Source organism: Abrus precatorius, unplaced genomic scaffold, assembly GCF_003935025.1.
Source record: "Abrus precatorius isolate BTA unplaced genomic scaffold, Abrus_2018 Scaffold3, whole genome shotgun sequence".
Lineage (NCBI taxonomy): Eukaryota > Viridiplantae > Streptophyta > Magnoliopsida > Fabales > Fabaceae > Abrus > Abrus precatorius.
Window position 1 is genome coordinate 34,463,100 of NW_020874373.1, and position 19,431 is coordinate 34,482,530.

Consider the following 19,431-nt stretch of genomic DNA (forward strand, 5'->3'; position numbering starts at 1 on the left):
ATAAAAATTAATTTTACTATTGTTAACTAGTTTGTATAATTAATAATTATTTATAAATTAATTTTTATACTTTAAAATTTTATAAATATTTGATTTATGTATAACAGGTTAAAACTAAAACATAATGAAATATATGTACAAGAATTAAAATATACCCTTTTCTTAAATAAAAATTACCTGTAAATAAATATCAATTGTAAAAATTAGACACATATTTTAACTTAAAATGCTTTGAAGCATTTCAAAATCCAAAGCAATGAGGACAACATCTTCATCAACAATCAACATTGTGAGTGACGGTAAAACTGAGAGTGTGAAGAGAACTACAGACGTCTTCACCAACCACACCACATCACTCCACTTTCTCAGATCCAACCGTAACAAACACTAACTAGACCGAGTCACTCAGGACTCAGCCAATGCTATCACACTCAGCGTCGTAGTCATGCAGAGCGCAGCCGCAGCGTCATCGTCGCCGGAGGCCATTCTCGAATGGCTGCACAAGGAAATGGGATACCGTCCCCTCGGAAACTACGCCGCCGCCGGCAAGTCGCACTTGCCGTCCGTCGAGTCAATCCGTAAGATTTGCCGCGGTAACATGATTCCGGTCTGGAACTTCCTCGTCACCCGCGCTAAGTCCGAAAAGACGGTACAGAACATTCGCCGGAACATCACCGTCCACGGCGGAGACGGCGACGGATTGGCGAAGGATGAGGGAAGGGGGAAGGGCGGGAGGAAGAAGGAGAAGGCGCTCGCCGGCGAGGGTTCCGAGACGACGAGGGAGGTTGCGTTGCAGGAGCGCGATTTGGCGGCGAAGGAGGTGGAGAGGTTGAGGAACGTCGTGAGGAGACAGAGGAAGGATTTGAGGGCTAGGATGCTCGAGGTTTCCAGAGAGGAGGCTGAGAGGAAGAGAACGCTCGATGAACGAGCCAATTACAGGTTTTGCTTTCTCAATTTGCCCTAATTTTTAATTAGATTGTGTTGTTAATGTAGTCGGTAATTTTCGTTGTGTTTGGTTGAAATGGATTTTTTCATATTTCTTATATATTAGTTGTAGAAGTATAATATGATATCTAGTAACGATGTGATTCTGAGATTAAATATCGTTGTTGATAAGAAAGTTTTATGTGATTTTGTCTCTGTACCAACAGTATGTTTGGGGGAGGGGAAAAGAAATAATGAATTTATGGTGGTTTTGCTGTTGAATGGTTGAGACTTGAGACAACAAACGTATGAGTTCTTTACCATTGTGCAGGCATAAGCAAGTGATGTTGGAAGCCTATGATCGACAATGTGATGAAGCTGCGAAGATATTCGCTGAATATCATAAACGTCTCTGTTACTATGTAAATCAAGCGAGGGATTCTCAAAAATCGGGTGTGGATTCTTCTGTCGAAATGGCCAATAGTTTTAGTGCCAAAAGTGAGAAGGAAGCTGTTTATTCTACTGTTAAGAGCGGTAAATCTGCAGATGATGTCATTCTTATTGAAACCACCAGGGAAAAGAGTATTAGAAAGGCTTGTGAATCTCTTGTAGCTCACATGATTGAAAAAATTCGGAGTTCTTTTCCTGCTTTTGAAGGAAGTGGCATTCATTTAAATCCACAGGCAGAAACAGCAAAATTGGGGTTTGACTTTGATGGGCAAATTCCTGACGAGGTTAGAACTGTTATTATAAATTGCCTAAAAAGTCCTCCCCAATTGCTTCAGGCAATTACAGCATACACTTTTCGGCTGAAAAGTCTAATCTCCAGAGAAATAGACAAAATTGATGTTAGAGCTGATGCAGAGACTTTGAGGTATCAGAATATTCCTAATTTTTTTTGTGTTGTTCTGTTGGTGCTCTTGTTGATGCCTCTGTGACTATAATTTTGAATTTGAACCTTCTGTGAGAGATCGTTAATCATTGTTGCTTTAACTTTCCAAAAAAATTCAGTCACAAATGCTATAACCAGGAAAAAAAAGTGTGTATGAACTATGAAGTAGCTATATGCATTTTATGGATGTTGTTGGTTTGGTCTTATTAACATGTTATGCTATTGCTGTTATAATCCAAACTTGCATTATTCAACCAGGTACAAATATGAAAATAACATAGTTATGGATGTTTCTTCTTCTGATGGGAGCTCTCCTCTACACTATCAACTTTATGGCAATGGAAAGATTGGGGTTGATGTGCCTCCAGGAGGGAGTCAAAATCAGCTTCTTGAAAGACAGGTCTTTATTCTTCCTTGAGCTTCATAATTTTGTTGTCATAATTGGAATGATTGAACTGGTGCTGTATCTCTGTTCACAGAAAGCTCATGTTCAACAATTTTTGGCTACCGAAGGTGCACTGAATAAGGCTGCAGAAGCAAGGGACATGTGTGAGAAACTTATGAAACGTCTGCATGGAGGCACTGATGTATCTTCACACTCAATTGGTATTGGAAGCACATCCCAGAATGTTGGAAGTCTTAGGCAACTTGAGGTATTATTTATGAAAAACATACAGTTGCAGTGCATTGGGTACTTCTTTTGTGTAAGATGTATATTTTTAGAATCTATTGTCACCTTTTCCCATGATACTCTCATTTGCAAGCTTTATTCCAATAAATAACCAAAAGATAGATTATCAGCATGCATGGTGGGAAGAATTAGTACCCATTGACAGGTGATTAAAGAAATAAAAAATGTTTTTGGTAGCATAGCTTATGCTTGGAGTTAATGCTTAAACCTCAGCAAATTTTCTTTCTGATTTTGAGTGTTACAATTTACAGATCAAATACTTGTGGGGCTAAAGATACCAAATATACGAGTGGGTAGCTTTCACCTATAGAGACAAAAATAGATGGGTGGTTAGTGGGTAACTGAGTTACTTAGGTGACTGGTTACTCAGTTGATATAGTTAGGTACATTAATAAGAGGAGAACTTCATAAAGATGGAATTGTTGATTTCGAAAATATTTTTTTATATCAGCATTTGAGGTGGGAGAAATAAAAAAATTATCTGAGGAATTTTGCTTTCTATAAGTTCAATTAAATTATTTAGGTTCCCCTTTTTAGATTTTCCAACTTTATTTAAGGATTATGAATTCAGCTGTTACAATGTAAAAGTTGGAAGAAAAAAAAAACTTTTTGCCCATTTCCCATCGCTAGAAATATTTTTCTCATCAACATCTGAGCTATGAGTTTTCCCACTTATTTTTTTAATATCTTCCATGCGTTCAGCTAGATGTTTGGGCCAAGGAAAGAGAAGTTGCTGGTTTAAAGGCAAGCTTAAATACCTTGATGTCCGAAATACAACGTTTGAATAAATTGTGTGCTGAGAGGAAAGAAGCAGAAGATTCTCTAAAAAAAAAGTGGAAAAAGATTGAGGAATTTGATGCTCGTAGATCAGAACTTGAGACCATTTATACAGCACTCCTTAAAGCAAATATGGTAAGGTTCCACTATTTCAGTATTTTCTATATTATGAAATACAATTGTGTTAGGTATATTTACAGCTTATCCTTGGGAATGTTGATACCCTGTTTGAATCCTAGAATAATCATTGGTTTTGAACTTGGATTATCTATTTATAGATTTGTTTATGTGGGAACATTGATACCTTGACTGTGAATTGTTGCATTCATTGACTATTTAGACTGTGAATATTTGTAGGAAGTTTACATATATTGATCCTACTGGACCTTGAGGGTATTCATTTCCCATATGTTACAAACACATCTTTGTTCTTGTTTTTTTCCAATTTCTTTATTCTAATAAACAGTTCTTCGATTTTTATCTTTATTTTGTTTTTTATTTTAAATTTGTTGTCTTTTTCACCTATAATGCAGGATGCTGCTTCATTTTGGAGTCAGCAACCATTAACTGCAAGGGAGTATGCTTCTAGCACTATAATTCCAGCGTGTGCTGCTGTTGCTGAGACTTCAAATAGCGCAAAGGATCTTGTTGAGAAAGAAGTGTCTACCTTTTATCGAAGTCCAGATAATAGCCTCTACATGCTTCCTTCTTCCCCACAGGTTTATAATGCTCCAACATATACTATATATTAGAATAAAAATAATGTTCTGAAGTTTTGGGACTTGATATATGAAGTTACTTTACATGATCTACTTTTGGATCTTCTATTTCTACCTTTTGGTAGTTGAAGGTTCTAAGTTCATTTAAATATAAACTTGACTCAGATTTGGTGTCTAGTGTTCAACACGTTCCATTTTTTTTTAGTTGGATAGAAATTTTTTAGATAAAAAAGAGTACAATTCACAAGATACAACAAGGAATATAAATTAATGGAAAAAAAGAAAACTGAAAATGCAGCAAGGCTGCTCAATGCCTCAATCTCTTTTGCATGTGTTTGGAAACTCACATTGAAGCAGACACAAGAAGTCATAGATATAATCCTACCTTATAACAAGTTTTGGAGCAAGAGATTCCTTGAAAGATATGTGCACTGCACTACAGCCATATACACCTCGGAACTGCATGAACTGCCCTCTGCCACTGAATATCACCGTACTTGCTTTTACCAGAAACTTTATAATGAATAATTAGAAACTGCCTCTCCAAAGTAACAGGAGGGATTGGGATGCTCTGAATCCCATTAAGTACTCTCTCATTTCGGATGGTTGTTAGATTGTTTAAATAGGGTTTGTGTGATGCAAATTGCAAATTTAGTAGTACAACTTAAATCTGTTAGTAACCTTAAAATTCTTGTAAGAAAAATGAATGTTGACCATTGCAAATAAAGAGGGGTCAGTCTGTATTCTGTATTAGTTAGTTTGTTGAATAGTTAGGTAGAAGTGTAGAGATGGAAAGGTATAAATAATTGGAAGAAAAAATAGAGATCAATCTTTGGTTTTAGAGTGGGAGCTAAAGTCCAGTCTCTTGAATACCTGGAGTGTAGAGAAGATTAATTTATATTGTACATTTGTGATCTGGCCTTTTATCTCATTGATACAGGTTAGAGGGCATTCACTCTGTGATAAAGATTGACTATTTTCCCTAATTCTAAACCAGTATCTGTCTCTAAATTTTTAATTATTTCAGAGCAATTTGCTTTAAATATCTTTATTGTATATATATGTTGAGATGTGCTTCAACTTAATTTTATCTTGAATTCTGGTTAAGGCACTGCTTGAGGCCATGGGCACTAATGGATCACCTGGCCAAGAAGCAGTTGCAAATGCGGAAATAAATGCAGCTATTTTGACAGCAAGAGCAGGTGCTCGGGATCCGTCAGCAATTCCATCAATATGTCGCGTTTCAGCTGCACTTCAGTATCCTGCTGGTGAGTATTTTATCGTTTCTGATGTGCTGACAGCCTCTTTCCTGGTATGGTCATATCAGATATGGCTGATATGTAGGTGTGTATGTACTATGTAATGGTAGATCCTGTATTTTTTATTTTTTGTTTTTTTAATTAGTAGGGCTGAAAGAAAGTTTTCTGAAACTTGTCTAAAGCCTACCAAAACACTTGAATTTGTTAATTTTAGAACATTTTTAAAATGAAAATGTATATAAAATATTTTATATTCATTTTGTAGGTTTAAGTAGATTCTATTTTTATAGTTCTTAAATTATTGTTGACAGAAATTTCTAGAATGATGAAGGGCAGAACTATGCTTAAGTTTTGGATTAATTTTAATCTCTATAGCTTCTTCTAGAATGATTCTTATTTGACATGGGGAGATTTGGTCACCGTTTTTGTGAACTTATTTGTAGAGTTGTTTTCATGTTTGTATAACTTGATGATAAATCATAAACTTTTAATTTGGCTGTGTATCAAAGTCCTGTTACAGTGTGTACCAGTGGCTGTTTATGTCACGGGTGAAAATCTTACATAGTCAGAGGTTATAATTGTTTACATTCATGCATGAAAGAATTTAATGTTGATTTACTTAGTATTATTACACTAATAATTGTCATTCTGAATCAAATATCTGGGCATGCCTGCCAGTGCCAATATATAAATATAATCAACTTTATAGTCTTTGGAGTGCCATAATCAAGCTTCGAAAACAATTATAATAAAATTAGAAATGGCATTTTATTGTCTCAAATCAATATTTTTGCTGCAACTTATTATTTCATTATCTTGCAATTTGAAGAATATAATAGAAGGTTTTGTTGTGCTTGGAATGCTCTAAAAGCTATTATTATTTATCAAATGATTTTCTTGTTTAATGGACAGGCTTGGAAGCTTCAGATGCTGGTCTGGCATCTGTGCTAGAGTCGCTGGAGTTCTGTTTAAAACTTCGTGGTTCTGAAGCTAGTGTATTGGAAGATTTATTAAAGGCTATTAATCTTGTCCATATTAGACGGGATCTTGTTCAAAGTGGTCATGCCTTGTTGACTCATGCCTACTGTGTTCAACAGGAATATGAAAGGTAAATATGTATCCAACCACTGAATCTAATGTGCATTCATGGTTAATTTTTCTAGTAGATTCAAATTTATATGTTGGCAAGGGAAAGATGTAGTCAATTTATTTTTCCATCTTTTTCGGAGGCATATCTTTTGAATGTTGAAAGCTATTTCTTCTCCTGTTTTGATGTTTGATATAATGATGCAGGACAACAAGTTTTTCTTTGAATTTAGCTGCAGAACAAGAGAAAACTATAATGGAAACATGGTTGCCTGAACTTAAGACTGCTGTTTTGAATGCTCAGCAGAGTTTGGAAGATTGCAAATATGTCAGGGGATTGGTGAGTCACTATTGTGTTATTATTACAAGAGTTAGATTGATATCCCTAAAAATGGCGGTGAAAAGAATTCAGGAATGAGTTTTTTGTACAATTTTTCTTATGCACATACTCTTGTTCACTCCCATTTTCCTGTGTATATGTAGTATGTTTCTTTCATGTTCCTTTACAAGACTTCTAGTTCTATTATTAAATTTTTAACCACTTCTGCAGCTTGATGAGTGGTGGGAGCAACCAGCATCAATAGTTGTTGACTGGGTAACAGTGGATGGGCAAAATGTAGCCGCCTGGCATAATCATGTGAAGCAGCTTCTTGCATTTTATGATAAGGAGCTATTGTGAATAGAATTATAAAGCATCTGGTGTGAACAAAATTTTTTGAAGTCTCGTTTCTTTAAACATTTCCCACTTTGGGATCAATGTCAAAGACTTCATATTATGCACCCTGGAGATGCTTGCACAGTGGATACTTTGAGCAGTGATGTTGAATGGAGTGTCTTTTCTGATAATCTTTTGGGATAGAAATATGGCCGCTGTTGTCTATAATTGATGGATGAAGAACTTAAGAACAAGAGAGAAAAATCCTACTTGTTGATATTTTACAGATCCTCCACACCCCAGTAGAGTTCTCTTCAGAAGCGTGAAATGTATTATATGCAATTTTTAGATTTTAGGTGGTGGGTTGGATTGTTCATTTTAATTGGCAGTGATTGATGGCATTGAATCTTATGACTTTTGAGGTTTGTAATTGGATTTATTGTCTGTAGCTGATTGAAGTTGAAAAGATTTCAGCTTCGTTTACTGAACTCTGGTTTGATTTGTTGTATACGCTTAGAATCGTTTAGGGTAAAACTAGAATGAGTTTGGTGAGGGTATGTTAGTGTAGTATGACTATTTTCTTTTGTTTTGCAATCATATGTAATGGTCCTCAAAACCTACGTGATACAGATTCAATGACAATATATTACCTGACAAAAAAAAAATTACAATATGAGATTTCTCGTTTTAAGAATTTTAAGTATTTGAGAATATTAAAAATTCGATAGGAATGTTTTATCATCTATACAAATCTTATCCGACTTCATCCTAATTATTCAATACTAATGTACTATGTATATATATATATATATATATAGAGAGAGAGAGAGAGAGAGATGGTGTGAATCACGTGACTACGGCAAATATTAGCTGTATCAACTCTATACTGTAAGAACGAATTGTGCTTTTTCCTTGAATAGTTCCACACAGAGTAGAGGCCAAGACATCGCAGTTCTTCATGAGTCACATTAATGGACAATCCTTTCTTTACAGCTATATATAATTTTAAGTTTACAGGGCCAGTGAGCAATAATTGAGAACCTGGTTTACTATATCCTCCAGACACTACCATGAGAAGGGAAACATTACTGAAATATTGGATTGTGACTTTAGAAATTGGTACGAATAATTTTATTTTTCCTTATTTTTGGAATATAAACTCTGAGACAGCATAAACATCAAACCCATAGAATTAACTATATTGATTTATCAAATGCTTTAGAAAAATGAGATCATAATATTAGTCCAAACAAAAGAGATTGTAATAAAAATGATGTATAAATAATACTATTGTTTATATATAGCTGAAATTTTTGTTGTTTCTGCAACAATCCGTTCTTTTCTCTAACATGCTTAACTCCCAAGTCTACTACATACCCATATTCTTAAATTCCCAATACTATTTATTATAATAGTAACATACTCACATGCATATCTGCATCACAAGGTGCTCATACGTTGCAGTTCTAAAATTGAGAACCAAACAGGTAATACTAACATTGTTTGTGCTAACACTCACTGTGGATCCAGCAAGGTCATGTCTTGCATGGTCACAGATTATGTGGCCACTTTCTATGTCCCGTGAACCAACAGGGTCCCAGTGATATCTTTTGGCATTTTAATACCAACAAAGAAACAAACTTAAAATTAAATAAAACAGAAACTAGGAGCTTCTCTTTATCTAACCTTTCCAACCACCAACTTACCTTCTTTCCTAGCTGTTTGCTGATGGGAATACAAGCCTACAATTACTGCATTTTAGTTTACAGTTGACTGGTTTTTGCATGACAGGCATAAATAGCCTTGTTATTTGTCAGGCTATAAAACATTATTGTTTGATTCTCTTTAACAATGACATCAAGAGTGAAAAAAGATAAGAAAGTGGAAGAAAGAAGGATAGACATAATTCTTTAGTGTACAGCTTATAGACCCTTATTGTTTATTTACAAGCAGAATCATCCACTATAGCCTTTATTCATAGACTAAAGTTTCTAACAGAAGGAAACCTGAGAATGTCTTGGTTCCTTGTAATACTGTTTCTCAGTCTCACATTTGGTACACATTCTCAGGCTATCCAGGACAAGAAGCTTCCTTCTGCTGTTGTGGTTGGCACTGTTTACTGTGACACATGTTTCCAACAGGATTTCTCCATGGGCAGCCATTTCATTTCAGGTGCATTTCCACTAATTCCCTTATTTTTTAAATGGTTCAACTTCATATCTCTACCAGCTAAATCAGCTGACACTTGATAGGCATGGTCTAAATTTTGAGGCTGATGTCATGCTTTTCTAAATTCCTGTGTGTAGGTGCATCAGTTGCTGTAGAATGCAAAGATGGATATGGGAGCTCAAAATCAAGATTCAGGAAAGAAGTGAAGACAGATGAACATGGGGAATTCAAGGTGCAGTTACCTTTCTCAGTGAGTAAACATGTGAAAAGAATAAAGGGGTGCACTGTGACATTATTAAGTAGCAGTGAGCCTTATTGTGCTGTGGCCTCAGCGGCAACTTCTTCTTCAATAAGGCTCAAGTCCAAAAAGCAAGGATTACACATATTCTCAGCTGGGTTTTTCTCATTCAAGCCTCTTAAACAGCCAAATCTTTGTAACCAAAAACCTAGCATTCAAAACATCAAGGGCCTTGGTTCTGTGAAAACTTTATTTCCTCAAAAAGTAGATCCATCATTTCCTCCTCCACTTAAGGATCCAAACTCACCTGGTGGCCTCCTTCCTACTCTTTCTCCCCTTCCTGGATTACCTAGCCTTCCACCAATGCCAACACTCCCTCCTCTACCACCCCTTCCAGGATTAACAGCACCATGGTCACCACCAGTCCCTGCAACAAGAATTACTAATGAATCCCCAAATGTTGAGCCTTCAGATCAGAAAGTAGCTGACCCTGAAAACTTCATCTTTCCTCCTAACCCACTGTTTCCACCACCCATTGTTCCCAACCCACTTCAACCACCTCCATTAGTCCGTAACCCACTCCAGCCACCTTCTCTAATTCCTAACCCATTACAGCCACCAGGCTCATCACCTATTGTTCCTAACCCATTTCAGCCAACAAATCCAACACCATTCATCCCTAACCCATTACTGCCTCCCCCATCAGGATCATCACCACTGTTACCTTTCCCACCACAAGTACCAGGTTTAACTCCATCTCCATCTCCATCCTCACCATCACCAACCTCTCCATTTCCTTTCCTCCCATTGCTCCCTCCACCTAGCAGCCCTGGCACACCCCCTGCTAAGTCTTCAAAGAATGCTTCTCCTTAACTGAATAGTAACAGCTATCCATGCATAATTCTCTAATAATTCCGTCCACATGATGAACTCACTTTCTTTATTGAACCTTATCCAAAAACAAAACTTTCTTTATGGAAATTGTAATATGGTTATTATTATATGAATAGAAAACCATGGGGATGGATGTGCTGCCATATAGTGACTACTGAAAAAGTTGACATATGATTCATGTATTAGTAATAAATTTAAGGATATGGTTATATCAGATTCAATCTTGTCAATTTTTATTATTTGTTTAAATCATTGAGTTGTTGTAGAAATGGACACTTTTGATTGTGTATGAGACTGCATATAGGATCTTGAACCTCAGCTGTGGATTGTGATGTCTTATTTGAAGCCAGGTTAACTTTAACGACAAAACGAATAAGTCTAAAAATTGCCTCTAGATTCAATAAATAAAATTTCTTGTTAACATTGTAAGGTTTTGAAACAATATCCAAAAAATTTAGGAATATTGAGTGAGGAAATTCCTGATTTTTAATCCCGCCATTCAATTTTAAAAATACTCTGTAAATTTGTCTTAAATAAACATATTTTTAAAAACTATAGTTTTAATTACATTGAGTGACTTTTTTCATATTGAAATTTATTTTTAATTTAAAAAATTTAATTTTTTATTTATCTAAACCACATAATCTTGCACAACTACATCTAATATTTTTTAGTCTATACCACGTATATCCTTCGCAACATATATTTGATTAGTTTTAATATTTTAATTTAATCCTATCTAATATAATATAATACAATATAATATAACATTTGTTATTGATATTATTTTTTTGAAAGTGCTTTTTTGCCCATTTTGCAATCTGCACAGCAACTACAGATATGGCAGATAATTTGCAATGTAAAATTTAAAAATCAATAGAATCTATTCTAAAGTAGCAATACCTGAATTAAAAATCTGGGCCGTACAATAAAACATACATGAATCTAACGGTCCACGATAGATGTTAACTCTGGTACATTTTTGCCTTTCCTTAAAACGAAAATGTATATACGTAGAATAAGCAGAGGGCGTGTGAAACAGTGTCGACACTGTTAACACTGGAAAATGGAGAATGACAGAAGAAAAAAGAACACTTTCACACTCCCTCACGAATTGATTGAGGAAATTCTCTTAAGGTTACCGGTCAAATCTCTACTGCGATTCAAAAGCGTTTGTAAATCATGGCTTAATCTCATTTCTGATCCCCAATTCGCTAAATCCCAATTTGACCTAGCTGCAGTAAAAACCCATCGTCTTCTTCTCAGATCAACCAACCGTTCTATCAAATCCCTAGACATTGAAGCATCGCTTCGCGATGATTCCTCCTTCTTAAACCTCCTTCTTCCTCCTCCACCACTTTCACCGTTTCTCTTTCACGGTGTTCATCACGAAGGAGTTGAAATATTGGGTACTTGCAGAGGTCTCGTTCTTTTGCTCTACCGAAGGGGTGATATTGTTCTGTGGAATCCCTCAATTGGTGTTCATAAACGAGTATCGCACTCTCCCTTTTGTGGAATTGTCGAACTCTTTTTACAGGGTTTTGGGCACCCTGTTTTGTATGGGTTTGGTTACGATGCTTCAACCGAGGACTATTGTATAATTTTCATAGCAACAGCGATTAATTATCAAACTGTGATTGAGATTTTCTCCATGAAAGCTAATTCATGGAGCAGTGTAAAGCGTGAGGGTGTTGCTAGTTTTCCGTACGAGCTTCTAGGGTTTGAATTCAGAGCTGGGTTGCACTTGAATGGGGCTATTCATTGGTTGGTTTTATCTGAGATTAAAAAGGAGCGTGTGATTATTGGGTTTGATTTGATGGAAAAGGTTTTGTTTGAGATTCCTCTCCCAGATGAATTAATCCCGGAACCTGAGTTTTGGTTGTTTCCTCCGATGTATGGGTTGTGTCGTCCTAGGTTGAGGGTTATGAGAGGGTGTTTGGCTCTGTGTTACCCAGGGGCTTGGAAAGGGGATGAGATTGAGATATGGGTGATGGAACAGCATAGAGTGGCATCTTCTTGGACCAAGTCCATTGTTGTGTCTACTTCCAGAAACATTCCTCACAAGTCCTTTTTCCCGTTGTGCTTCACCAAAGGTGGTGGAATGTTGGGAACGAAGGGCCGTAGAAAATTAGTGAAACTTGATGACAAAGGAAAGGTGGTTGAGGATTTTGGGTTTAATGGAGATTTTGAGGCGTTGTACACTGACAATCTACACTCTGCCATGTATAGAGAGAGTCTACTACCACTCCCTGTGGTTGACTAACTGTGACACTGAAGGTTTAGGGTATGCATTGCAATGTTCTCAATCCTTTGGACCATTTTGCTCCCATTCATCTTGAATTGTGAAAAAGAAACCCGAGCAAACACAATTTCTAAATTCTAATATACTTTTCCCAGCACACTCTTATTGGCTGAAATTTTTGGAGAATAAAAGAATTATGAATGTCTCACTCCTAATTTAATAAGGCAGACATATAAGATTGCAGTTTTCAACAATTATCAATAATAAAGAGAATGTTAGAGAGTCGATTGTTGGCACTCTTTATTGTGAAAAGTTGTAAGTAGAATGAACGAATGATACTTTCACTTATCTTTTACTCTCCAGCTTGCTAGCCAGTAATATATTTTTTTTCAAATAAAAAAAAATGAGATCACTAGTATGATGCAGGGAAAGATCAAGTTTAATGTTGGATTAAATTTCTCAATTTCTCACTGGTTAGGGTAAATGTTTGATGTCTTGATTACTCACAATTATGATTCCCAGTAGGATTTTATAAAATATTACACAATTTTATAGCTTAAATATTATAGAATGCCTAATTAATATGGTGTCATTCACAATAACCTCATGTTTCATACATGACATGAAGTATGCATGGATATTATATGCAGTTACCTTGATGTGCTTGCTTTTCTTCAAATGGTAATGCAGCTAGCATAAAGCATAGCATTTGAAGGAAAAAGCCAGTGAGAACTAGTGTCTCTATCTTTTAGTTGTGATTATAGTTAAAAGCAGAGTTTAGTTATGTTGCAGTGTAAGAATTAGTAAATCTTAGTTACAGTTAGTACATGTTATTTGTCATTTTTGTTTTTTTTACCCTCTAAATAGTATTATTATCACGTTTACTGTTTGACTATGTTCCCTACTTTATCATGGTTTTAAAGTTCAATCTCTACTTATTTTACCATGTTTTAGGTGTTTGTTTCATGAGTTAATGTGCTGTTGTTCATTTCGATTTATTGTTACTGGAGATATTTTTAATCTTAATCATCTATGAGCTAAACGTAAGGAATGGGATGAATGGGTTAGAACTAATCTAACTTGTGATATGAATTGATCTTACATATTGTTTGTTAACAGATGTTCATCATACTGGTCTAGTGTTGATAAGGTGTCAATCATAGTTTCATCATGATATCCACGAAGTTACATTGATTGCCCGGGCAAGGATGATGGTTCAAGGGAAGGATAAATTAGAACTTCAGAATAACTTGTATATATTTCCTTTCATATTATCTCCTACATCGACAAGATTATATTTAGCTGCATAATAAATTACCATTATTTTCGTATTATAATAAATGCTTTTGTATTATTTAGATATTTTATATTTACTTATCAATTTTATACAACAAACAATTTTTATATTTCATAAAATTAATAATTTCCTGATTTCTTCTGTCATTAAACTAATTTTTTAAAATTATAATTCTATAATATGAATTAATTCGGTATACTCCTCAACTACGTAGAAGGTGATCTAATCGTATGGAATCCATCAAACGGTATGTACAAGTGTATATTAGACGGATATTTTGGAGACATGTACGATTGTCTATACGGTTTTGGATACGATGCTGCGACCGATGACTATTTGGTGATTATCGTGGATTTGAGCGATACTCATTTTATTGACGCTGATTGGGCCCGAGGTTTATGTTTTTCAAAGCTAATTCTTGGAGTTGTATTAAGAGTATCAGTGTTCAGTATAAGGATATGGGTTATGAATTCGGAGATGGGTCAGATGGGTCATTGTTGAATGGCGCTATTCACCGGTTGGTGTTTAGGGTTTATGATGGTAGGAAGGTTCAAGAGATTATTGCCTTTGATTTGGTAAAGTGTATAATTTGAGGGTGATGAGAGGGTGTCTACGTGTTCGATGCTCGGTTCAAGAGAGTGCAACGATTAAATATGGGTTATGAAGGAATATAAGGTGCAGTCATCTTGGACAGAGTCTGTTGTTATATCTACTGTTGACCTTACTCGTGATCCATTTCAACAATGTGTTGCCGGAGATGGTGGAATTTTGGGGGGTCAAATGTGGGTGGAAGATTGGAGAAACTGAATGAGAAAGGAGAGTTGCTTGAGCATCGCGCATTTGGTAATGTTAGTGGATGTTATAGGTTGTGCTCAGACAATCTACAATCTGCTATGTACAGAGAGTCTATTGTCATTCTCGAGTGATGGTGGGGAGACAAGCGAAGTTAACCAATGGTGAGAAACGAAAATCAGGGTATGCATTGCTCTCTGATTCTTTAAGCTGTTTTATTCCTATGCATCTTGCATTTGGAAAAAGAAAAGTTACGAGCTGAATGTGTACCACATGAAAATGATAGATGGGATTGTGAGGAAAATGAGGTTTTGTTGATTGAATTTACCATGCTAAGGGAAAATGGCAGATGTCTTCCTCTTGCTTAGTCAGAATAATCAATGGCAATTTGAATGGAAAATTATACAAGAAAAAATGACATTTGGGGGTAAACCAACTACGATTTCAGGTGTGGTTTTTATAATATCACGGTTTTAAAGCTAAAAATCTTCAACAGTGCCTAATTAGTACGGTGACATTTACAAAATATTGGAGTTACCCTGATGTCCCAGCTTTACTTCGAATGATGACTGCCTTCAGCGAGCAGAAAGCGTGGCACTTAGAAGAGAATGTCATGTATACCATTAAACAATCTCGTTTCCATGCAAACTAATATTTGTTTTAGTGATGATTCCTGTAAGATCGAAGTCTGAACTGACTCTTCGGGTTTAATAATGTTTCAAAGTAGTAGTTATCAAGTCCTAGTTGGAGTTAGTACATAGTATTTATCTTCTGTATCTTTTTTCCTATAAATGTTGTTATTATTATGTTTGCAGTCTATTTCTCTAACCCTATTTTGCATGGTTTTCAAGTTAAGCCCTAGTTATTTTAACCTATTTCAGGTGCATTTTTGTTTATTAATCATATTTCTGAAATTAAATTTTTGACCAAGGTCAAAATCGTCGTGTGATCATATAGCCATAGCCTACCTCACTAATTTATGTAGTCAACCTCCCCTAGTGAGATAAAGTTTGGTGGTGGTGGTTGATGTATTTGTTGAATCATTTCTCTAACACATTTATTAGTTAAATTATCTTATTAAGTTAGTAATATCATTCAAACCAAAAATGAAAATAACAAAGAATGTTCGTGGTTGGAATGAGGCCAATGCAAAGGAGCATCTTATGATCACATGGTTACTGATTCCCATACTCGTATTCACACATATATATGATATAATCAACTCAGAATAACATCAAAAGGATAAAATTTAATTAAAAAAATTTCACAGAAAGGTTCCTATTTACCTTAAACATAAAGCTGCAATACGAGCGGCTTCATCAGAAAAATAAGTGAGCTGGTGTCATCAACCAAATGAACAATACAATATTCAAATTATCTATAACACCAGGTGAATTCTACTTTTTGCTATGCATAGAGAGAGACTATTTGCTAACCTTACTAGCAATAGCGGGCAGTAATGAATCAGAAGCATACGAACAAAACAAGTTTCAACTAAACAACGCAGTATGCAGAGGAGACAGGTGAGAAATAAAATAAAAGACAACGACAGAGGAAAACATGAAGCAATGAACCTATACAATGCAATTTCCAAGCATAAAAGATTCAGATCCTAAAATTTTTGTTAGGATCGGGAATCAAGAAAAAAGGATGAAATATAAGGCAACAGCAATGTATTGAAATAATTGCCCATCTACATCATTGAATCAAAGTGAAAACCACTGCAATTGACTCTTTGGCCAGTAACCACTACATGATGAACATTAATATAACGTAAGAACCATACAAAAATAAGTTAAATCCCGAGTATAGAGTAGAAAATAAGCCCAACAACCTAATGTCCTAGCAAGCCCATTGCAGACTGTAGATAGCCCGCATCACGGGAATATAATCGTGATAAGAATTGGAAAATATCGCATACCCTAAGTGTTCTTATCTGTTACTGTTGGTCAACTTCACTACTTTCTCCCAATGACACTTGGGAGTGGTAAGAGACTCTCTCTATATAAAGCAAACTGTAGATTGCCCCCATACAACCCTTTACTTCTACGATATGTGAGATGCTCAAGTATCTCTCCTTTGTCATTAAGCTTCTCTAATCTTCCACAGAAATTCGATCCAAAGATTCCACCATCTTTGGTCACACATATGGGGGAAAAGTGGTTGTGAGGAATGTCATAAGTATACATACCAAAGGACTTAGTCCAAGAAGACTGCACCTTATATTCTTTCATGACCCATATTTCATCCCTGTCACAGCCATGAACCGAACAACACACACTAAGACACCCTCCCAGTACTCTCAAACTATATAATTCATATTTAGTTTGCACAGTTAAATCAAGTGGCAGAGGAATCTCTGACAAAGTCCTATCTACCAAACCAAAGCAAATAATTAAAGGAACCCTTTTATCCTCAGAGAAAACCAACCAATGAAGAACCCCATTCAAGAGTGACCCCCCTCTGAATTCATACCCGAGATCCTTGTATCGACCATTAACGTCCTCAACGCGGTTCCATGAATCAGTTCTGAAGGAGATACACTCGATTCGAGTTGGCCAACCAGACGCAATAACTTCCGGATTGTACAATTCAATGAGAATTAGCAAGTAGTCATCGATTGATGCGTCGTACACAAAACCGTAGAGAAATTCGTAGGTTAAATCGCAATAAGAATGTGACATACGCCTATAGATACCTGTCGATGGGTTCCACACAAAGAGATCGCCGTTCTCGTAGTGTAGGAGTATGAGTCCTCTGCAAGAACCCAAAATCTCGTGATTCTCGCGAGAACGATCGATAGCGTATTCACGACGGCGAGGGGTAGGGGGTGATGGAAGAGGGAGAGGGAGATAGGCTATGGCGGAATCGTCGTGAAGCGATGCATCTACATCTATGGATTCGATGTAAAAATGAGTTGATCTTAGGAGAAGGCGATGGGTTTGTGGTGCAGCTAGGTCAAATTGGGATTTAGCGAATTGAGGATTGGAAATGAGAGAAAGCCATGATTTACACACGCTTTTGAATCGCAAGAGAGATATCACAGGTAACCTTAAGAGAATTTCTACTATCAACTCGTGAGGGAGTGTGAGAGTGTGAGCACGGTTCTTCTCCTTCTTCATGTTTCAGTAACGAAAACATTGGCTACTCCATTACTTCACCACTATCCCTTAAATATTCAACCTATTTTCAAATTTGTTAAAATATACATTTTATTCATCAAATGTATATATAAAAATTAATTTATAAATAAGAGTGAATTATATAAATTAAATTTTTAATTTAAAATTTAAAAATAAAATTTATAATAAAAACTAAATTTTATTATTTCACATTAAAATGTCACTATAATTTTGTCCGAAATTGTATCTTGTGAATATTATATTGAAAGTTCTTTAAAATTTTATTACTTTTTTTTCGTATTAAAGTTTCAATATAAGGACAAAATAAATTTATATTCTGTAATTGGAAGTTTTTACTCTTTCAAATAAAGGAAGCGCTTGTCATCACAGTTTGAACTTTTTTTTTTAATAAAATTTTCACTTTAATTTTTAAATTAAAAACCTACTCATTTTAATTTTTATTATATTTTTGTTATTATTTTATATTAAAATAAAAATTTTGTGAAATAAGAACTAAACAAGGATTACTTCACTATAAATACTTGGAGACTAAACTGTTATTTTGGTTTCTGATAGAATTTACGTTGTGTATTTTAGTTCTTAAAAAATTAAAAATATCACGTTAATTCTTGACTTTCATCTCTTTCGAGCATTTAAGTCTCTAGACCTAGACGTTAACAGACAGTAATAGAATACTTATGTTATGTGGTATAATATATATTTTTATTTTATTTTAGTTCTTGAAATTATAACTCTGTTTACGGTGAAAAATGACAATTGTAAACAAATAATCCAAAGATCAATATAGGGACTGGATTTAGGTCCTCTTTGTGTTCTTTTAAATGTGTTGTTAACGTAACAGTGAAATGAACGCGTAAATTAAGCAATTTAGCAAGAATAGTGAATATTAAACGTGCAGAATTGACTCAAACATAGAGGTTCATTACAGAAAAATATGAAATAAGCAATGAATTGCAGAAACAAGAACAAAATCAAACAAACGAAGAAACTTGAATTGAAATGCAGAATGTAAATGCAGGAATGTAAAGGTGTTGGAATGTAAACGTACGACTCCTCACAACGGCGAACGACGGCCACCGTGAGTCTCCTTGTAGCTGGTGTCTAGCGTGGTGCAGGGTTTCAGCGTCTCAGAGAGTTTAGGTGCGGTGTCTGGGTGCAAAAAGTCGTCATTTGTAAAATGGTGCTTTGGAGTATTTATAGACATGAAGACCATCACCATTCTCCTCCTTTTGCGGGCACTTCTTAGTAACTACCTTCAACTGTTGATGCCTATTATCCACGATTGCTTGTGATCGTGTTGTTGGTTAGGACTTCTTTCGTAACTGCCATCGCCCACGATCTCCTTTGCGTAGTAGTGAATGTTTGATAACTGCTAGTAACTGCTTTTTGGATTTTTTCAATGACTTGACCTATCAAGACTCGTGTTTTTTCTATTTTTCGAGTATTTCTGGGAGAAACCTAAGATGCTCCTTTGATGTTATGGCCTTAGAATAGTTTCTTCTTGACTTCTCTTTTCGAGCCATTCTGGAGTTTTGAGAGCCTGTCTTGGTCTTGTTGACTTAGAACATTTTCTTTGCTCATTTCTGTTTTTGGAGCAATTCTGGAGGGACTCTAGAGCTCGACCAGGTTTGTGGACTTAGAATATTTTCTGAC

General features: G+C 35.5%; 4 protein-coding genes across 4 annotated transcripts; 3 read left to right on the top strand and 1 right to left on the bottom strand.

Annotated features, from left to right (window-relative positions):
* Positions 1–243: 243 nt before the first annotated feature.
* LOC113861439 (AUGMIN subunit 5) lies at positions 244–7,676 on the top strand. The gene is made up of 10 exons (XM_027494248.1): positions 244–939; positions 1,256–1,798; positions 2,075–2,216; positions 2,296–2,469; positions 3,210–3,419; positions 3,818–4,003; positions 5,112–5,271; positions 6,175–6,370; positions 6,556–6,688; positions 6,899–7,676. The coding sequence occupies exons 1-10, from the start codon at positions 446–448 to the stop codon at positions 7,025–7,027; spliced, it is 2,367 nt and encodes a 788-aa protein (XP_027350049.1). The 5' UTR covers positions 244–445; the 3' UTR covers positions 7,028–7,676.
* A 1,262-nt stretch (positions 7,677–8,938) lies between these two features.
* LOC113863561 (vegetative cell wall protein gp1-like) lies at positions 8,939–10,283 on the top strand. Its single transcript, XM_027497191.1, has 3 exons — positions 8,939–9,175; positions 9,310–9,981; positions 10,033–10,283. Exons 1-3 carry the CDS (start codon positions 9,016–9,018, stop codon positions 10,281–10,283), a joined length of 1,083 nt encoding a protein of 360 aa, XP_027352992.1. The 5' UTR covers positions 8,939–9,015.
* A 1,045-nt stretch (positions 10,284–11,328) lies between these two features.
* LOC113862817 (F-box/kelch-repeat protein At3g06240-like) lies at positions 11,329–15,472 on the top strand. Its single transcript, XM_027496040.1, has 2 exons — positions 11,329–12,588; positions 13,666–15,472. Exon 1 carries the CDS (start codon positions 11,371–11,373, stop codon positions 12,565–12,567), a length of 1,197 nt encoding a protein of 398 aa, XP_027351841.1. The 5' UTR covers positions 11,329–11,370; the 3' UTR covers positions 12,568–12,588; positions 13,666–15,472.
* Positions 15,473–16,295: 823 nt separating this feature from the next.
* On the bottom strand, positions 16,296–17,776 carry LOC113863065 (F-box/kelch-repeat protein At3g06240-like). Its single transcript, XM_027496465.1, has one exon. It carries the CDS (start codon positions 17,755–17,757, stop codon positions 16,594–16,596), a length of 1,164 nt encoding a protein of 387 aa, XP_027352266.1. The 5' UTR covers positions 17,758–17,776; the 3' UTR covers positions 16,296–16,593.
* Positions 17,777–19,431: the final 1,655 nt, after the last annotated feature.

What these genes read in the sequence shown, in the direction of transcription:
- LOC113861439 (XM_027494248.1), top strand. Translation starts at nt 446, where the DNA reads ATGCAGAGCGCAGCCGCAGCGTCATCGTCGCCGGAGGCCATTCTCGAA. An exon ending in ATCAGCTTCTTGAAAGACAG is followed by an intron (nt 2,217 to 2,295) that starts GTCTTTATTCTT and finishes CTCTGTTCACAG; the next exon opens with AAAGCTCATGTTCAACAATT. An exon ending in CACTCCTTAAAGCAAATATG is followed by an intron (nt 3,420 to 3,817) that starts GTAAGGTTCCAC and finishes CCTATAATGCAG; the next exon opens with GATGCTGCTTCATTTTGGAG.
- LOC113863561 (XM_027497191.1), top strand. Translation starts at nt 9,016, where the DNA reads ATGTCTTGGTTCCTTGTAATACTGTTTCTCAGTCTCACATTTGGTACA. An exon ending in GGGCAGCCATTTCATTTCAG is followed by an intron (nt 9,176 to 9,309) that starts GTGCATTTCCAC and finishes TCCTGTGTGTAG; the next exon opens with GTGCATCAGTTGCTGTAGAA. An exon ending in TCAACCACCTCCATTAGTCC is followed by an intron (nt 9,982 to 10,032) that starts GTAACCCACTCC and finishes TACAGCCACCAG; the next exon opens with GCTCATCACCTATTGTTCCT.
- LOC113862817 (XM_027496040.1), top strand. Translation starts at nt 11,371, where the DNA reads ATGGAGAATGACAGAAGAAAAAAGAACACTTTCACACTCCCTCACGAA.
- LOC113863065 (XM_027496465.1), bottom strand. Translation starts at nt 17,757, where the DNA reads ATGAAGAAGGAGAAGAACCGTGCTCACACTCTCACACTCCCTCACGAG.